General features: G+C 53.2%; 1 protein-coding gene across 2 annotated transcripts in view; it reads right to left on the reverse strand.

Annotated features, from left to right (window-relative positions):
- CTBP2 (C-terminal binding protein 2) overlaps positions 1–14,918 on the reverse strand; it is a 307,050-nt gene that overhangs the window by 167,673 nt on the left and 124,459 nt on the right. For both annotated transcript variants that reach the window (XM_069612046.1, XM_069612047.1), the window contains exons 2-3: positions 12,710–12,864; positions 12,084–12,228 (exon numbers count right to left, since the gene is read on the reverse strand). In XM_069612046.1, coding sequence (XP_069468147.1) covers positions 12,084–12,228; positions 12,710–12,864 — 300 coding nt within the window. The remainder of the gene's footprint in view (positions 1–12,083; positions 12,229–12,709; positions 12,865–14,918) is intronic.

Below are 14,918 nucleotides of genomic sequence, written 5' to 3' on the forward strand. Positions count from 1 at the left end.
GAGCAAGGAAAGGGAGGCCCAGCATAACCATGCAGGCTATGCAGGAGCAAGGAAAGGGAGGCCCAGCATAAGCATGCAGGCTATGCAGAAGCAAGGAAGGGGAGGCCCAGCATATATATAGAAGATATGCAGGAGCAAGGAAAGGGAGGCCCAGCATAATCATGCAGGCTATGCAGAAGCAAGGAAGGGGAGGCCCAGCATAAGCATGCAGGCTATGCCGCAGCAAGGAAAGGGGAGGTCCAGCATAAGCATGCAGACTATGCAGCAGCAAGGTAGGGGAGGCCCAGCATAAGTATGCAGACAATGAAACAGCAAGGAAGGTTGGTCCAGCATAAGCATGCAGGCTATGCAGCAGCAAGGAAGGGGAGGCCCAGCATAAGCATGCAGACTATGCAGCAGCAAGGAAGGGGAGGCCCAGCATAAACATGCAGGCAATGCAAGAGCAAGGAAAGGGAGACCCAGCATAAGCATGCAGACTATGCAGCGGCAATGAAGGGGAGGCCCAGAATAAGCGTGCAAACCATGCAGCAGCAAGGAAGGGGAAGCCCAGCATAAGCATGCAGGCTATGCAGCAGCAAGGAAGGGGAGGTCTAGCATAAGCATGCAGGCTATGCAGCAGCAAGGAAGGGGAGGCCCAGCATAAGCATGCAGACTATGCAGCAGCAAGGAAAGGGAGACACATAATAAGCATGCAGGCTATGCAGGAGCAAGGAAGGAAGGCCCAGCATAAGCAAGCATACTATGCAGCAGCAAGGCAGGGGAGGCCCAGCATAAGCATGAAAACTATGCAGCAGCAAGGAAGGGGAGGCCCAGCATAAGCATGCAAACCATGTAGCAGCAAGAAAGGGGAGGCCTAGCATAAAATGCAGGCTATGCAGCAGCAAGAAAGGGGACGTCCAGCATAAGCATGCAGACTATGCAGCAGCAAGGAAAGGGAGGCCCAGCATAAGCATGAAAACTATGCAGCAGCAAGGAAGGGGAGGCCCAGCATAAGCATGCAAACCATGTAGCAGCAAGAAAGGGGAGGCCTAGCATAAAATGCAGGCTATGCAGCAGCAAGGAAGGGGAGGTCCAGCATAAGCATGCAGACTATGCAGCAGCAAGGAAAGGGAGGCCCCGCATAAGCATGCAGGCTATGCAGCAGCAAGGAAGGGTAGGCCCAGCATAAGCATGCAGACTATGAAACAGCAAGGAAGGGTAGGCCCTACACGAGCATGCAGACGATGCAGCAGCAAGGAAGGGGAGGCCCAGCATAAGCATGCAGGCTATGCAGAAGCAAGGAAAAGGAGACCCAGCATAAGCATGCAGAATATGCAGGAGCAAGGAAAGGGAGACCCAGCATAAGCATGCAGACTATGCAGCGGCAAGGAAGGGGAGGCCCAGCATAAGCATGCAGACTATCAAGCAGCAAGGAAGGGGAGGCCCAGCATAAGCATGCAGGCTATGCAGGAGCAAGGAAAGGGAGGCCCAGCATAAGCATTCAGACTATGAAACAGCAAGGAAGGGGAGGCCCAGCATAAGCATGCAGGCTATGTAGCAGCAAGGAATGGGAGGCCCAGCATAAGCATGCAGACTATCAAGCAGCAAGGAAGGGGAGGCCCAGCATACGCATGCAGGCTATGCAGGAGCAAGGAAGGGAGGCCCAGCATAAGCATGCAGACTATGCAGGAGCAAGGAAATGGAGGCCCAGCATAAGCATGCAGGCTATGCAGGAGCAAGGAAAGGGAGGCCCAGCACAACCATGCAGGCTATGCAGGAGCAAGGAAAGGGAGGCCCAGCATAAGCATGCAGTCTATGCAGAAGCAAGGAAGGGGAGGCCCAGCATATATATACAAGCTATGCATGAGCAAGGAAAGGGAGGCCCAGCATAATCATGCAGGCTATGCAGAAGCAAAGAAGGGGAGGCCCAGCATAAGCATGCAGGCTATGCCGCAGCAAGGAAGGGGAGGCCCAGCATAAGCATGCAGGCTATGCAGCAGCAAGGAAGGGGAGGCCAGCATAAGCAGGAAGGCTATGCAGCAGCAAGGAAGGGCAAGCCCAGAATAAGCATGCAGACTATGCAGCAGCAAGGTAGGGCAGGCCCAGCATAAGTATGCAGACTATGAAACGGCAAGGAAGGTTGGTCCAGCATAAGCATGCAGGCTATGCAGCAGCAAGGAAGGGGAGGCCCAGCATAAGCATGCAGACTATGCAGCAGCAAGGAAGGGGAGGTCCAGCATAAGCATGCAGGCTATGCAGCAGCAAGGAAGGGGAGGCCCAGCATAATCATGCAGGCTATGCAGCAGCAAGGAAGGGGAGGTCCAGCATAAGCATGCAGGCTATGCAGCAGCAAGGAAAGGGAGACCCAGCATAAGCATGCAGGCTATGCAGCAGCAAGGAGAGGGAGACCGAACATAATCATGCAGGCTATGCAGCAGCACGGAAGGGGAGGCCCAGCATAAGCATGCAGGCTATGCAGCAGCAAGGAAGGAGGCCCAGCATAAGCAGGCAGGCTATGCAGCAGCAAAGAAGGGGAGCCCCAGCATAAGCATGCAAACTATGCAGCAGCAAGGAAGGGTAGACCCAGCATAAACATGCAAACTATGCAGCAGAAAGGAAGGGGAGGTCCAGCATAAGCATGCAAACTATGCAGCAGCAAGGAAGGGGAGGCCCCACATAAGCATGCAGGCTATGCAGCAGCAAGGAAGGCGAGGCCCAGCATAAGCATGCAGGCTATGCAGCAGCAAGGAAGGGGAGGCCCAGCATAAGCATGAAGACTATGAAACAGCAAGGAAGGGGAGGCCCAGCATGAGCATGCAGACTATGCAGCAGCAAGGAACGGGAGGCCCAGCATAAGCATGCAGGCTATGCAGCAGCAAGGAAGGGGAGGCCCAGCGTAAGCATGCAGACTATGCAGCGGCAAAGAAGGGGAGGCCCAGCATAAGCATGTAGGCTATGCAGCAGCAAGGAAGGGTAGACCCAGCATAAACATGCAAACTATGCAGCAGAAAGGAAGGGGAGGTCCAGCATAAGCATGCAAACTATGCAGCAGCAAGGAAGGGGAGGCCCCACATAAGCATGCAGGCTATGCAGCAGCGAGGAAGGCGAGGCCCAGCATAAGCATGAAGACTATGAAACAGCAAGGAAGGGGAGGCCCAGCATGAGCATGCAGACTATGCAGCAGCAAGGAACGGGAGGCCCAGCATAAGCATGCAGGCTATGCAGCAGCAAGGAAGGGGAGGCCCAGCGTAAGCATGCAGACTATGCAGCGGCAAAGAAGGGGAAGCCCAGCATAAGCATGTAGGCTATGCAGAAGCAAAGAAAGGGAGACCAAGCATAAGCATGAAGACTATGCAGGAGCAAGGAAAGGGAGACACAGCATAAGCATGTAGACCATGCAGCGGCAAGGAAGGGGAGGCCCAGCATAAGCAAGCAGGCTATGCCGGAGCAAGGAAAGGGAGGACCAGCATAAGCATGCAGACTATGCAGGAGCAAGGAAACGGAGGCCCAGCATACGCATGCAGGCTATGCAGGAGCAAGGAAAGGGAGGCCCAGCATAACCATGCAGGCTATGCAGGAGCAAGGAAAGGGAGGCCCAGCATAAGCATGCAGGCTATGCAGAAGCAAGGAAGGGGAGGCCCAGCATAAGCATGCAGGCTATGCCACAGCAAGGAAAGGGGAGGCCCAGCATAAGCATGCAGACTATGCAGCAGCAAGGTAGGGGAGGTCCAGCATAAGCATGCAGGCTATGCAGCTGCGAGGAAGGGGAGGCCCAGCATAAGCATGCAGGCTATGCAGCAGCAAGGAAGGGGAGGTCCAGCATAAGCATGCAGGCTATGCAGCAGCAAGGAAGGGGAGGCCCAGCATAAGCATGCAGGCTATGCAGCTGCGAGGAAGGGGAGGCCCAGCATAAGCATGCAGGCTATGCAGCAGCAAGGAAGGGGAGGTCCAGCATAAGCATGCAGGCTATGCAGCTGCGAGGAAGGGGAGGCCCAGCATAAGCATGCAGGCTATGCAGCAGCAAGGAAGGGGAGGTCCAGCATAAGCATGCAGGCTATGCAGCAGCAAGGAAGGGGAGGCCCAGCATAAGCATGCAGGCTATGCAGCTGCGAGGAAGGGGAGGCCCAGCATATGTATACAAGCTATGCAGGAGCAAGGAAAGGGAGGCCCAGCATAAGCATGCAGGCTATGCGGCAGCACGGAAGAGGGGGGCAGCATATGTAAACAAGCTACGCAGGAGCAAGGAAAGGGAGGCCCAGCATAAGCATTCAGAGTATGAAACAGCAAGGAAGGGGAGGCCCAGCATAAGCATGCAGGCTATGTAGCAGCAAGGAAAGGGGAGGCCCAGCATAAGCATGCAGGATATGCAGCAGCATGGAAAGGGGAGGCCCAGCATAAGCATGCAGACGATGCTGCAGCAAGGAAGGGGAGGCCCAGCATAAGCATGCCGGCTATGCTGCAGCAAGGAAGGGGAGGCCCAGCATAAGCATACAGACTATGCAGGAGCAAGGAAAGGGGGGCCCAGCATAAGCATGCAGACTATGCAGGAGCAAGGAAAGGGAGGCCCAGCATAAGCATACAGGCTATGCAGGAGCAAGGAAAGGGAGGCACAGCATAAGCATGCAGGCTATGCAGGAGCAAGGAAGGGGAGGTCCAGCATAAGCATGCAGGCTATGCAGGAGCAAGGAAAGGGAGGCACAGCATAAGCATGCAGACTACGAAACAGCAAGGAAGGGGAGGTCCAGCATAAGCATGCAGGCTATGCAGCAGCAAGGAAGGGGAGGCCCAGCATAAGCATGAAGGCGATGCAGCAGCAAGGAAGGGGAGGCCCAGCATAAGCATGCAAGCTATGCAGCAGCAAGGAAGGGGAGGCCCAGCATAAGCATGCAGGCTATGCAGGAGCAAGGAAGGGGAGGTCCAGCATAAGCATGCAGGCTATGCAGGAGCAAGGATAGGGAGGCACAGCATAAGCATGCAGACTATGAAATAGCAAGGATGGGGAGGTCCAGCATAAACATGCAAGCTATGCAGCAGCAAGGAAGGGGAGGCCCAGCATAAGCATGCAGGCTATGCAGGAGCAAGGAAGGGGAGGTCCAGCATAAGCATGCAGGCTATGCAGGAGCAAGGAAAGGGAGGCACAGCATAAGCATGCAGTCTACGAAACAGCAAGGAAGGGGAGGTCCAGCATAAGCATGCAGGCTATGCAGCAGCAAGGAAGGGGAGGCCCAGCATAAGCATGCAGACGATGCAGCACAAGGAAGGGGAGGCCCAGCATAAGCATGCAGGCTATGCAGCAGCAAGGAAGGGGAGGTCCAGCATAAGCATGCAGGCTATGCAGCAGCAAGGAAAGGGAGACCGAGCATAATCATGCAGGGTATGCAGCAGCAAGGAAGGGGAGTCCCAGCATAAGCAGGCAGGCTCTGCAGAAGCAAGGAAAGGGAGACCGAGCATAAGCATGCAGGGTATGCAGCAGCAAGGAAGCGGAGGCCCAGCATAAGCATGCAGGCTATGAACCAGCAAGGAAGGCAAGGCCCAGCATAAGCATGCAGGCTATGCAGCAGCAAGGAAAAGGGAAGCCCAGCATAAGCATGCAGACTATGCAGCAGCAAGGAAGGGGAGGCCCAGCATAAGCATGCAGACTATGAAACAGCAAGGAAGGGGAGGTTCAGCATAAGCATGTAGGCTATGCTGCAGCAAGGAAGGGGAGGCCCAGCATAAGCATACAGACTATGCAGCAGCAAGGAAAGGGAGACCTAGCATAATCATGCAGGGTATGCAGCAGCAAGGAAGGGGAGGCCCAGCATAAGTATGCAGACTATGCAGAAGCAAGGAAAGGGAGACTCAGCATAAGCATGCAGACTATGAAACAGCAAGGAAGGGGAGGTTCAGCATAAGCATGCAGGCTATGCTGCAGCAAGGAAAGGGGAGGCCCAGCATAAGCATGCAGACTATTCAGCAGCAAGGAAGGGGAGGCCCAGCATAAGCATGCAGACTATGAAACAGCAAGGAAGGGGAGGTTCAGCATAAGCATGCCGGCTATGCTGCAGCAAGGAAGGGGAGGCCCAGCATAAGCATACAGACTATGCAGGAGCAAGGAAAGGGAGGCCCAGCATAAGCATGCAGACTATACAGGAGCAAGGAAAGGGAGGCCCAGCATAAGCATGCAGACTATGAAACAGCAAGGAAGGGGAGGTTCAGCATAAGCATGCAGGCTATGCAGCAGCAAGGAATGGGAGACCCAGCATAAGCATGCAGACTATGCAGGAGCAAGGAAAGGGAGGCCCAGCATAAGCATGCAACCTATGCAGCAGCAAGGAAGGGGAGGCCCAGCATAAGCATGCAGGCTATGCAGGAGCAAGGAAGGGGAGATCCAGCATAAGCATGCAGGCTATGCAGCAGCAAGGAAGGGGAGGCCCAGCATAAACATGCAGACTATGCGGCAGAAAGCAAGGGGAGGCCCAGCATAAGCATGCAGGCTATGCAGGAGCAAGGAAAGGGAGGCCCAGCATAAGCATGCAGACTAGGCAGCAGCAAGGAAAGGGGAGGCCCAGCATGAGCATGCAGACTATGCAGCAGCAAGGAAGGGGAGGCCAGCATAATCAGGAAGGCTATGCAGAAGCAAGGAAAGGGAGATTGAGCATAAGCATGCAGGCTATGCAGCCGCAAGGAAGGGGAGGCCCAGCATAAGCATGTAGACTATGAAACAGCAAGGGAGGGGAGGTCCAGCATAAGCATGCAGGCTATGCAGCAGCAAGGAAAGGGAGACCGAGCATAATCATGCAGGGTATGCAGCAGCAAGGAAGGGGAGTCCCAGCATAAGCAGGCAGGCTCTGCAGAAGCAAGGAAAGGGAGACCAAGCATAATCATGCAGGGTATGCAGCAGCAAGGAAGCGGAGGCCCAGCAAAAGCATGCAGACTATGCAGCAAGGAAGGGGAGGCCCAGCATAAGCATGCAGACTATGAACCAGCAAGGAAGGCAAGGCCCAGCATAAGCATGCAGGCTATGCAGCAGCAAGGAAAGGGGAGGCCCAGCAAAAGCATGCAGACTATGCAGCAGCAAGGAAGGGGAGGCCCAGCATAAGCATGCAGACTATGAAACAGCAAGGAAGGGGAGGTTCAGCATAAGCATGCAGGCTATGCAGTAGCAAGGAAGGGGAGGCCCAGCATAAGCATGCAGACTATGCAGCAGCAAGGAAGGGGAAGCCCAGCATAAACATGCAGGCTATGCAAGAGCAAGGAAAGGGAGACCCAGCATAAGCATGCAGGCTATGCAGGAGCAAGGAAGGGGAGATCCAGCATAAGCATGCAGGCTATGCAGCAGCAAGGAAAGGGAGACCGAGCATAATCATGCAGGGTATGCAGCAGCAAGGAAGGGGAGGTCCAGCATAAGCATGCAGGCTATGCAGCAGCAAGGAAGGGGAGGCCCAGCATAAGTATGCAGACTATGCAGAAGCAAGAAAAGGGAGGCCAGCATAAGCAGGAAGGCTATGCAGAAGCAAGGAAAGGGAGACTGAGCATAAGCATGCAGGCAATGCAGCCGCAAGGAAGGGGAGGCCGAGCATAAGCATGTAGACTATGAAACAGCAAGGAAGGGGAGGTCCAGCATAAGCATGCAGGCTATGCAGCAGCAAGGAAAGGGAGACCGAGCATAATCATGCAGGGTATGCAGCAGCAAGCAAGGGGAGTCCCAGCATAAGCAGGCAGGCTCTGCAGAAGCAAGGAAAGGGAGACCGAGCATAATCATGCAGGGTATGCAGCAGCAAGGAAGCGGAGGCACAGCAAAAGCATGCAGACTATGCAGCAAGGAAGGGGAGGCCCAGCATAAGCATGCAGACTATGAACCAGCAAGGAAGGCAAGGCCCAGCATAAGCATGCAGGCTATGCAGCAGCAAGGAAAGGGGAGGCCCAGCAAAGGCATGCAGACTATGCAGCAGCAAGGAAGGGGAGGCCCAGCATAAGCATGCAGACTATGAAACAGCAAGGAAGGGGAGGTTCAGCATAAGCATGCAGGCTATGCAGCAGCAAGGAAAGGGAGACCAAGCATAATCATGCAGGTCATCATAATCAGAAAGGACATGGAATGGGGAGAACATGCAGGAGCAAGGAAAGGGTGCGAAGAAGAACCTGTAGCGGCAAGGAAAGGGTGTGAGGGAGAACCTGCAGCAGCAAGAAAATGGTGTGAGGGAGAACTTACAGGAGCAAGGACAGGGCACGAGGAAGAATCTGCCGGAGCAAGGACAAGGTATGAGGGAGAACCTGCAGGAACAAGGAAAGCATGTGAGGGAGAACCTGCAAGGAAAGGGCATGATGGAGAACCTGCAGGAGTAAGGAAATTATGCAGGTATGAGAGAGAGCCTGCAGGAGCAAGGACATGGAATGAGGGAGAAACTGCAAGAGTAAGGACAGGGCATGAGGGAGAACCTGCAGAAGCAAAGACAATGAATGAGGGAGAACCTGTAGGAGAAAGGAAAGGGTGCAAGGGAGAACCTGCAGGAGCAAGGACAATAAATGAGGGAGAACCTGAAGGAGCAAGGACAGGGAATGAAGGAAAATCTGCAGGAGCAAGGAAAGGTTGTGTGGGAGAACCTGCAGGAGTGAGCACCGGGAAAGAGGGAGAACCTGCAGGACCAAGGAAAGGGACTGAGGGAGAACCTGCAGGAGCAAGGAAAGGGTGTGAGGGAGAACCTGCAGGAGGAAGAAAAGCTTGCGAGGGTGAACCTGCAGGAGCAAGGAAAGGGACTGAGGGAGAACCTGCAGGAGCAAGGAAAGGTTGTGTGGGAGAACCTGCAGGAGTGAGCACCGGGAAAGAGGGAGAACCTGCAGGACCAAGGAAAGGGACTGAGGGAAAACATGCAAGAGCAAGGAAAGCATGTGAGGGAGAATTTGCAAGGGCAGGTAATGAGGGAAAACCTGCAGGAGCAAAGACAGGGAATGAGAGAGAACCTGCAGGATCAAGTAAATGGTGTGAGGTTGAACATGCAGGAGCAAGGTTAGGGAATGAGGGAGAACCTGCAAGAGCAAGGAAGGTATGTGAGGGCGAGTTTGCAAGAGCAAGGACAGGGAATGAGGGAGAACCTGCAGGAGCAAAGAAAGGGCAAGAGGGAGACCCTGCAGGAGGAAGGACGGGGAATGAGAGAGAACCTGCAGGAGCAAGGACAGGGTATGATGGAGAACCTGCAGGAGCAAGGAAAGGGTGCGGTGTGTGGGAGAACCTGCAGGAGCAAGGACAGGGCACGAGGAAGAACTTGCCTGTGCAAGGACAGGGTATGAGGGAGAACCTGCAGCAGCAAGAAAATCGTGTGAGGGAGAACCTGCAGGAGCAAGGACAGGGCACGAGGAAGACCCTGCCGGAGCAAGGACAGGGTATGAGGGAGAACCTGCAGCAACAAGGAAAGCATGTGAGGGAGAACCTGCAAGGAAAGGGCATGAGGGAGAACCTGCAGGAGTAAGGAAATGCGTGGGTATGAGGGAGAGCCTGCAGGAGCAAGGACATGGAATGAGGGAGAAACTGCAAGAGTAAGGACAGGGTATGAGGGAGAACCTGCAGGAGCAAGAACAGGGCATGAGGGAGAACCTGCAGGAGCGAAAGTGTGCAGTGTGAGGGAGAACCGGCAGTAGCAAGACAGGAAATGAGGAAGAACCTGCAGCAGCAAGGACAGGGCATGAGGGAGAACCTGCAGGAGCAAAAACATGTCAAGAGGGAGAACCTGCAGGAGGAAAGACATGTCATGAGGGAGAACCCGCAGGAGCAAGGAAAGGGCATGATATGATATGATATGATATATTTATAACGCGCCTATACACAAGTGATTCGAGGCGCGACGAGGCAAGGGAGGGGGAACAGAGGGAAGACAGATAACGATCTTACTAGGCCAGGAGTCATTCAGATCGCGCAAGTGCAGGGGGAAGGGGAAGGGGAAAAGTGCGAGGGGGAAGGGAGGGGGGAAAGTGCAGTACATGGGAGAGGGGAAAGTGCAGTACATGGAATAGTAGAATATTAGGATAAATAACGGCCGGATGGTGGCAAGTGCAAGGTAAGAGCAGACATGAGTGCTGGTGGGGGACTGTAGGGATACAGAATACAGTTCCCAAGTGCAAGGGTTGCCATGGAGGCAGTGCAGGTGTGCAAATGGTGGGGCCTGGGCCCAAGGTCACAAAGGGTGGCCAGGTAGACAGTGCAGTTTCAGCCAGAAATTTAGCTGGGGAGTTCCATAGGGAGGCCCCTGCAGAGGAGAGAGATCTACCACCAACACGTTGCTTGGAGAAGCGACGGACCCTGAGGGAGTTTGAGGCGGATGAGCGAAGAGCTCGAGAAGGAAGATATTTGGGAAGAGAGAGTTGAAGGTATTGAGGCCCCAGGCGCCAGAAGGCCTTGTGGACAATGCAAAGGGTTTTGAACTTAATCCTTGCAGCCACTGGGAGACAATGCAGAGATTTCAGTCCTGGAGAGATGCGATCCCTGGGCTTGAGTGCAAGGACAAGTCTCGCAGTCCTGTTCTGGATAAGTTGCAAAGGGCGGAGAGTAGAAGCAGGTAGATTTAGATAGAGGCTGTTGCAATAGTCCAGCCTAGAGAGAACCAGGGCTCTGGAGACTGTGAGCTTCTGGGGGAAGGAGAGGAAGGGAAGAATACCTCTGAGGAGGCGCAGCTGGTAGTGTGACTTCTTAGTGACATCAGAGATGTGAGGGGAGAGGGAGAGTGTGGAGTCGAAGATGACCCCAAGGTTTTTAGCCTTGCAGGTGGGAGCAGGAAGAGGGCCAAGAGAGGCCGGGAAAGAGGCATGAGGGAGAACCTGCAGGAGCAAGGAAAGGACATGAGGGAGAATCCACAGAAAAAAGAAAAGGGCATGAGGGAGAAACTGCAGGAGCAAGGACAGGCAATGACGGAGAAACTGCAGGAGCAAGGACAGGCAATGAGGGAGAACCTGCAGGAGCAAGGACAGGCAATGAGGGAGAACCTGCAGGAGCAAAGACAGGGAATGAGGGAGAACGTGAAGGAGGGAGAGATGAAGGAATTGAATCAGGAGCAAGAGGTCAGGCTGTGGAGACCGATTGGGACTAGGAAGGGAAGTGGGGTTTCTATTGGGCGCAAGAAGGGGAGTCGAGGGAGGCTGAACAAGATTAAACATTGATCTTTTGAATTAGACAAAGATCCATTTGTATTTGTATTTATTTGTGACTTATATAGCGCTTTATGCCAAAGCGCTGAAGAGAGAACACACTTAACAGTACAATAAAGTGCAGGGTATTCATAGTTGCCATTCTAAGTGTAGAAGAAAGGTCTTAGGAGTGGTACGAAAGATAGAGTAAGAGATAATAGAGCAACGTGATAGGGGACGAGCATTCCAGTGAGAAGGAGCGAGCAACGTAAAAGAGCAAGATCGTGATTGGGGCGGGGGGGGCGAGGAACTTGATGATAGAAATGTATAATGAGAACAAAGAATGCGTGCAGTAGAATAAAAAGAGACAAGAGAGGAGCGATAGGAGGGGGCAAGACCATAGAGAGATTTAAAGACAAGCGAGAGAAGGTTCCATTTGAGAGGAGAGTGAAGCACAAGCCGACCATGAGAAGAGAATGGTGGAGAAATTGAGTCACAGGGAAAGAAGCTGTAGGAGATGACTAGAGGGGCCAAGTGGGAGACCTGGAGTCCAAAGCCTGTGGCAGAGCAATAGAATAATCATGAAACTATAAGTGAAGAAATAGAGATGTGATGAGAAAAGGATAAATCAGTATCAAGATAAAGACCCAGGCCCTGATTCATGGAAGTAGTTGCGTGTAAAACAGGGATTTGTGGGCAGAATCCACGTTTTACACGCAACTAATTTCATGAATCGGTCCCAAGATTACGAGCAGAAGATGAAATAGGCAGTAGGGAGGGAGGAGAAGGATTATTATTAGGGGGCGGGGGGAGAACTTCGGTTTTAGTAGCATATAAGACAGGAAAATGATCCCCCGTCCAGGATGTCATGGCTAGAAGATAAGAGGTAAGATTATGAATAGAAGATGAAAAGCAAGACAGTGGTGGAGCATTAGAGGGAAGGCACCAGGAGAAGGACGGGCCTGGGGGACTTGAGTGGGGGGTGAAGGGGCACCTCTTGAACATACCCAGCTCTCCTGCAGCCTTGATGTCGACGTTGTCGAAGCCGCTCCCGATCCGGACCACCACCCGGAGGGCTTTGAACTTCTCCAGGTCCTCCCGGGTCAGGGTGATGGTGTGGTACATCATGGCGCCCACGGCCTCGTTCAGGACCTGCAATGAAGACGTCACCAGTCACCACACACGACCCACCATCTAGACCAGGTCACCCGAGACCATAGACTGTGAAGAGCAGTGCACGGGGCGCAGCTTATTCGCATAATTGGACGGTTGAGTGACAGGGTGACAGGGTCTAGTATTGCTCTACATTTCTAAGAGTATTCACGAAACATGGGCACCTCAGATTGCGAGGAACCACTCAGTGTAGACATGCAAAGTAGTTTTGGGGAATTAGAAAAGTGAAACTGATTACTGCTGTGGGGATTGTGTTGTGGTCTTCAGCACACACGTGAATGAATATATGCATTGTAAAGTTTTTTTTGTCAAACAATAAAGAAAGTCGGTATTGGGCAACTAGGGGCCCTGGGTTATGGATCAAAGCAAACGAGACGTGGCCCTGTGCATGATGATAAGATGAGCAGAGGGTGAGGGTCCATGAGGTGGCTCCTTGGGTGCAGTGGAGACAGACACCCACCTTCTCGTGGATCTCCTGCGTGGACTGCGCATCACAGAATGCCACCGTGGCCAGGTCCTTTAGTATGGGCATCTCCACAGTGCAGTCCCGCCCATCAAGCAGTGCCACCAGTGGGCGTGGCTGCATCGGGCCGTTCACCATCTGTGGGCGGATCCCTGCGGGGGCAAAAGCAGAAACATTGGCATCTCAGCAGCGCGGCCCAACTGGCACCCAGACTCCCCATAGGCCCTGCTAGGTGCTACAATGGCAGAGCAAGGGGCACGCCTGCCTCCCCTTGCTCCCCCTAGTGCCCAGTGTGCCCCCAGCCTCCCACTGGCACCCTATTAGCTGCCTGCCCCCGCACCAAAAGCTGCCCCTGCTACTGAGGTGCTAAGCTTCCTCTGTTTCCTTGAGGTGCAGTGTGTGGGAAGCGGCCTGTGCCACGGAGGGGTCTCTCTCTACTGGTACAGTCCCTACATATCCCAGAAGAGAATCTTTGCTCTGGGTAGGGCAGTCTCTCATTCCCACCACAGAGGAGTCTCTCTCATGGTACAGTCCCTCCATATCCCATTTTCCACCATCGCAGGGAGCAGGTAAGCGTGATTGCCCCCGTGTTGCCCCCTTGAGCTCCTCCATAGTCGCATACCCCGTTTTGCACAGAGCATGAGTCCCGAGCCTGCCCTGACTCCCCTCCTACTCCCGGCCCGTCTCACCTCCATTGGCGGCCCCAAACCCTGATTAGCTACTCGCAATCCCATATCCTGCCTCCCGCCCCTTTCCCATCTCCTAATGGCCAATGGTCCCATAAACTATCATAGTGCTAGGACAGCACTCTACCCGTTGCAGCCCCTTTGGCTAATGGCCACAAGGCAAAGGGCAGCTCCCACATTGGCGGCTCCATACTGTGTCTGCAGGTGTCAGCAGGGGAAGCCAATGGCCAGCCATCACCAACCAGCAGCAACCATCAAGGTAGGTGTGGCATGGGTGGGGAGTAGAGCAATCACTGTACTCCGGAAGCCCTGCCACTCTACCTACCCTCAGACCATAGCACACCAGACTGTTAATACCAACTAGCCTGTGCCACATCTAGAGAGGACTGTGAATATTAGCCTGTGCCACATTGAGATAGAACTGTGAATACTAGCCTGCGCCACATTAAGATAGAACTGTGAATACTAGCGTGCGCCACACTGAGATAGAACTGTGAATACTAGCTTGTGCCACACTGAGATAGAACTGTGAATACTAGCCTGCACCACATTGAAATAGGACTGTGAATACTAGCCTGCGCCACACTGGGATAGAACTGTGAATACTAGCCTGTGCCACATTGAGATAGAACTGTGAATACTAGCCTGCGCCACACTGAGATAGAACTGTGAATACTAGCCTGCGCCACATTAAGATAGAACTGTGTATACTAGCCTGCACCACACTGAGATAGAACTGTGAATACTAGCTTGTGCCACACTGAGATAGAACTGTGAATACTAGCCTGCGCCACATTGAAATAGGACTGTGAATACTAGCCTGCACCACACTGAGATAGAACTGTGAATACGTGAATACTAGCCTGTGCCACATTGAGATAGAACTGTGAATACTAGCCTGTGCCACATTGAGATAGAACTGTGAATACTAGCTTGTGCCACATTGAGATAGAACTGTGAATACTGGCCTGCTCACACTAAGAGAGAGCTGTGTACATTAGCATGTGCCAAATTTAGATAGAACTGTGGGCATTAGCCTTGCCACGTTAGAATAGAACTGTGAATATTATCTTGCGCCACACTCAGAGAGGATTGGGAATGTTACCTTGGGTCGCATCTAGAGAGGACTGGCTGTGATCATTAGCCCGTGCCACATTACGATAGAACTGTGAATACTAGCCAGTGCCACATTGAGCTAGAACTGTGAATACTAACATGTGCCACACTGAGATAGAACTGTGAATACTAGCCTGCGCCACACTAAGAGAGAGCTGTGTAAATTAGCATATGCCACATTAGAATAGAACTGTGAATATTATCCTGCATCGCATTCAAAGAGGATTGGGAATGTTATCTTGGGTCGCATCTAGAGAGGAGTGTGACCATTAGCCCATACCACATTAAGATAGAACTGTGAATACTAGCCTGCGCCACGTTGAGATAGAACTGTGAATACTAGCTTGTGCCACATTGAGATAGAACTGTGAATACTAGCCTGAGTCTCATTGAGATAGAACTGT

The sequence above is a fragment of the Ambystoma mexicanum genome, chromosome 8 (genome assembly GCF_040938575.1).
Source record: "Ambystoma mexicanum isolate Mex_15411 chromosome 8, UKY_AmexF1_1, whole genome shotgun sequence".
Taxonomy (NCBI): domain Eukaryota; kingdom Metazoa; phylum Chordata; class Amphibia; order Caudata; family Ambystomatidae; genus Ambystoma; species Ambystoma mexicanum.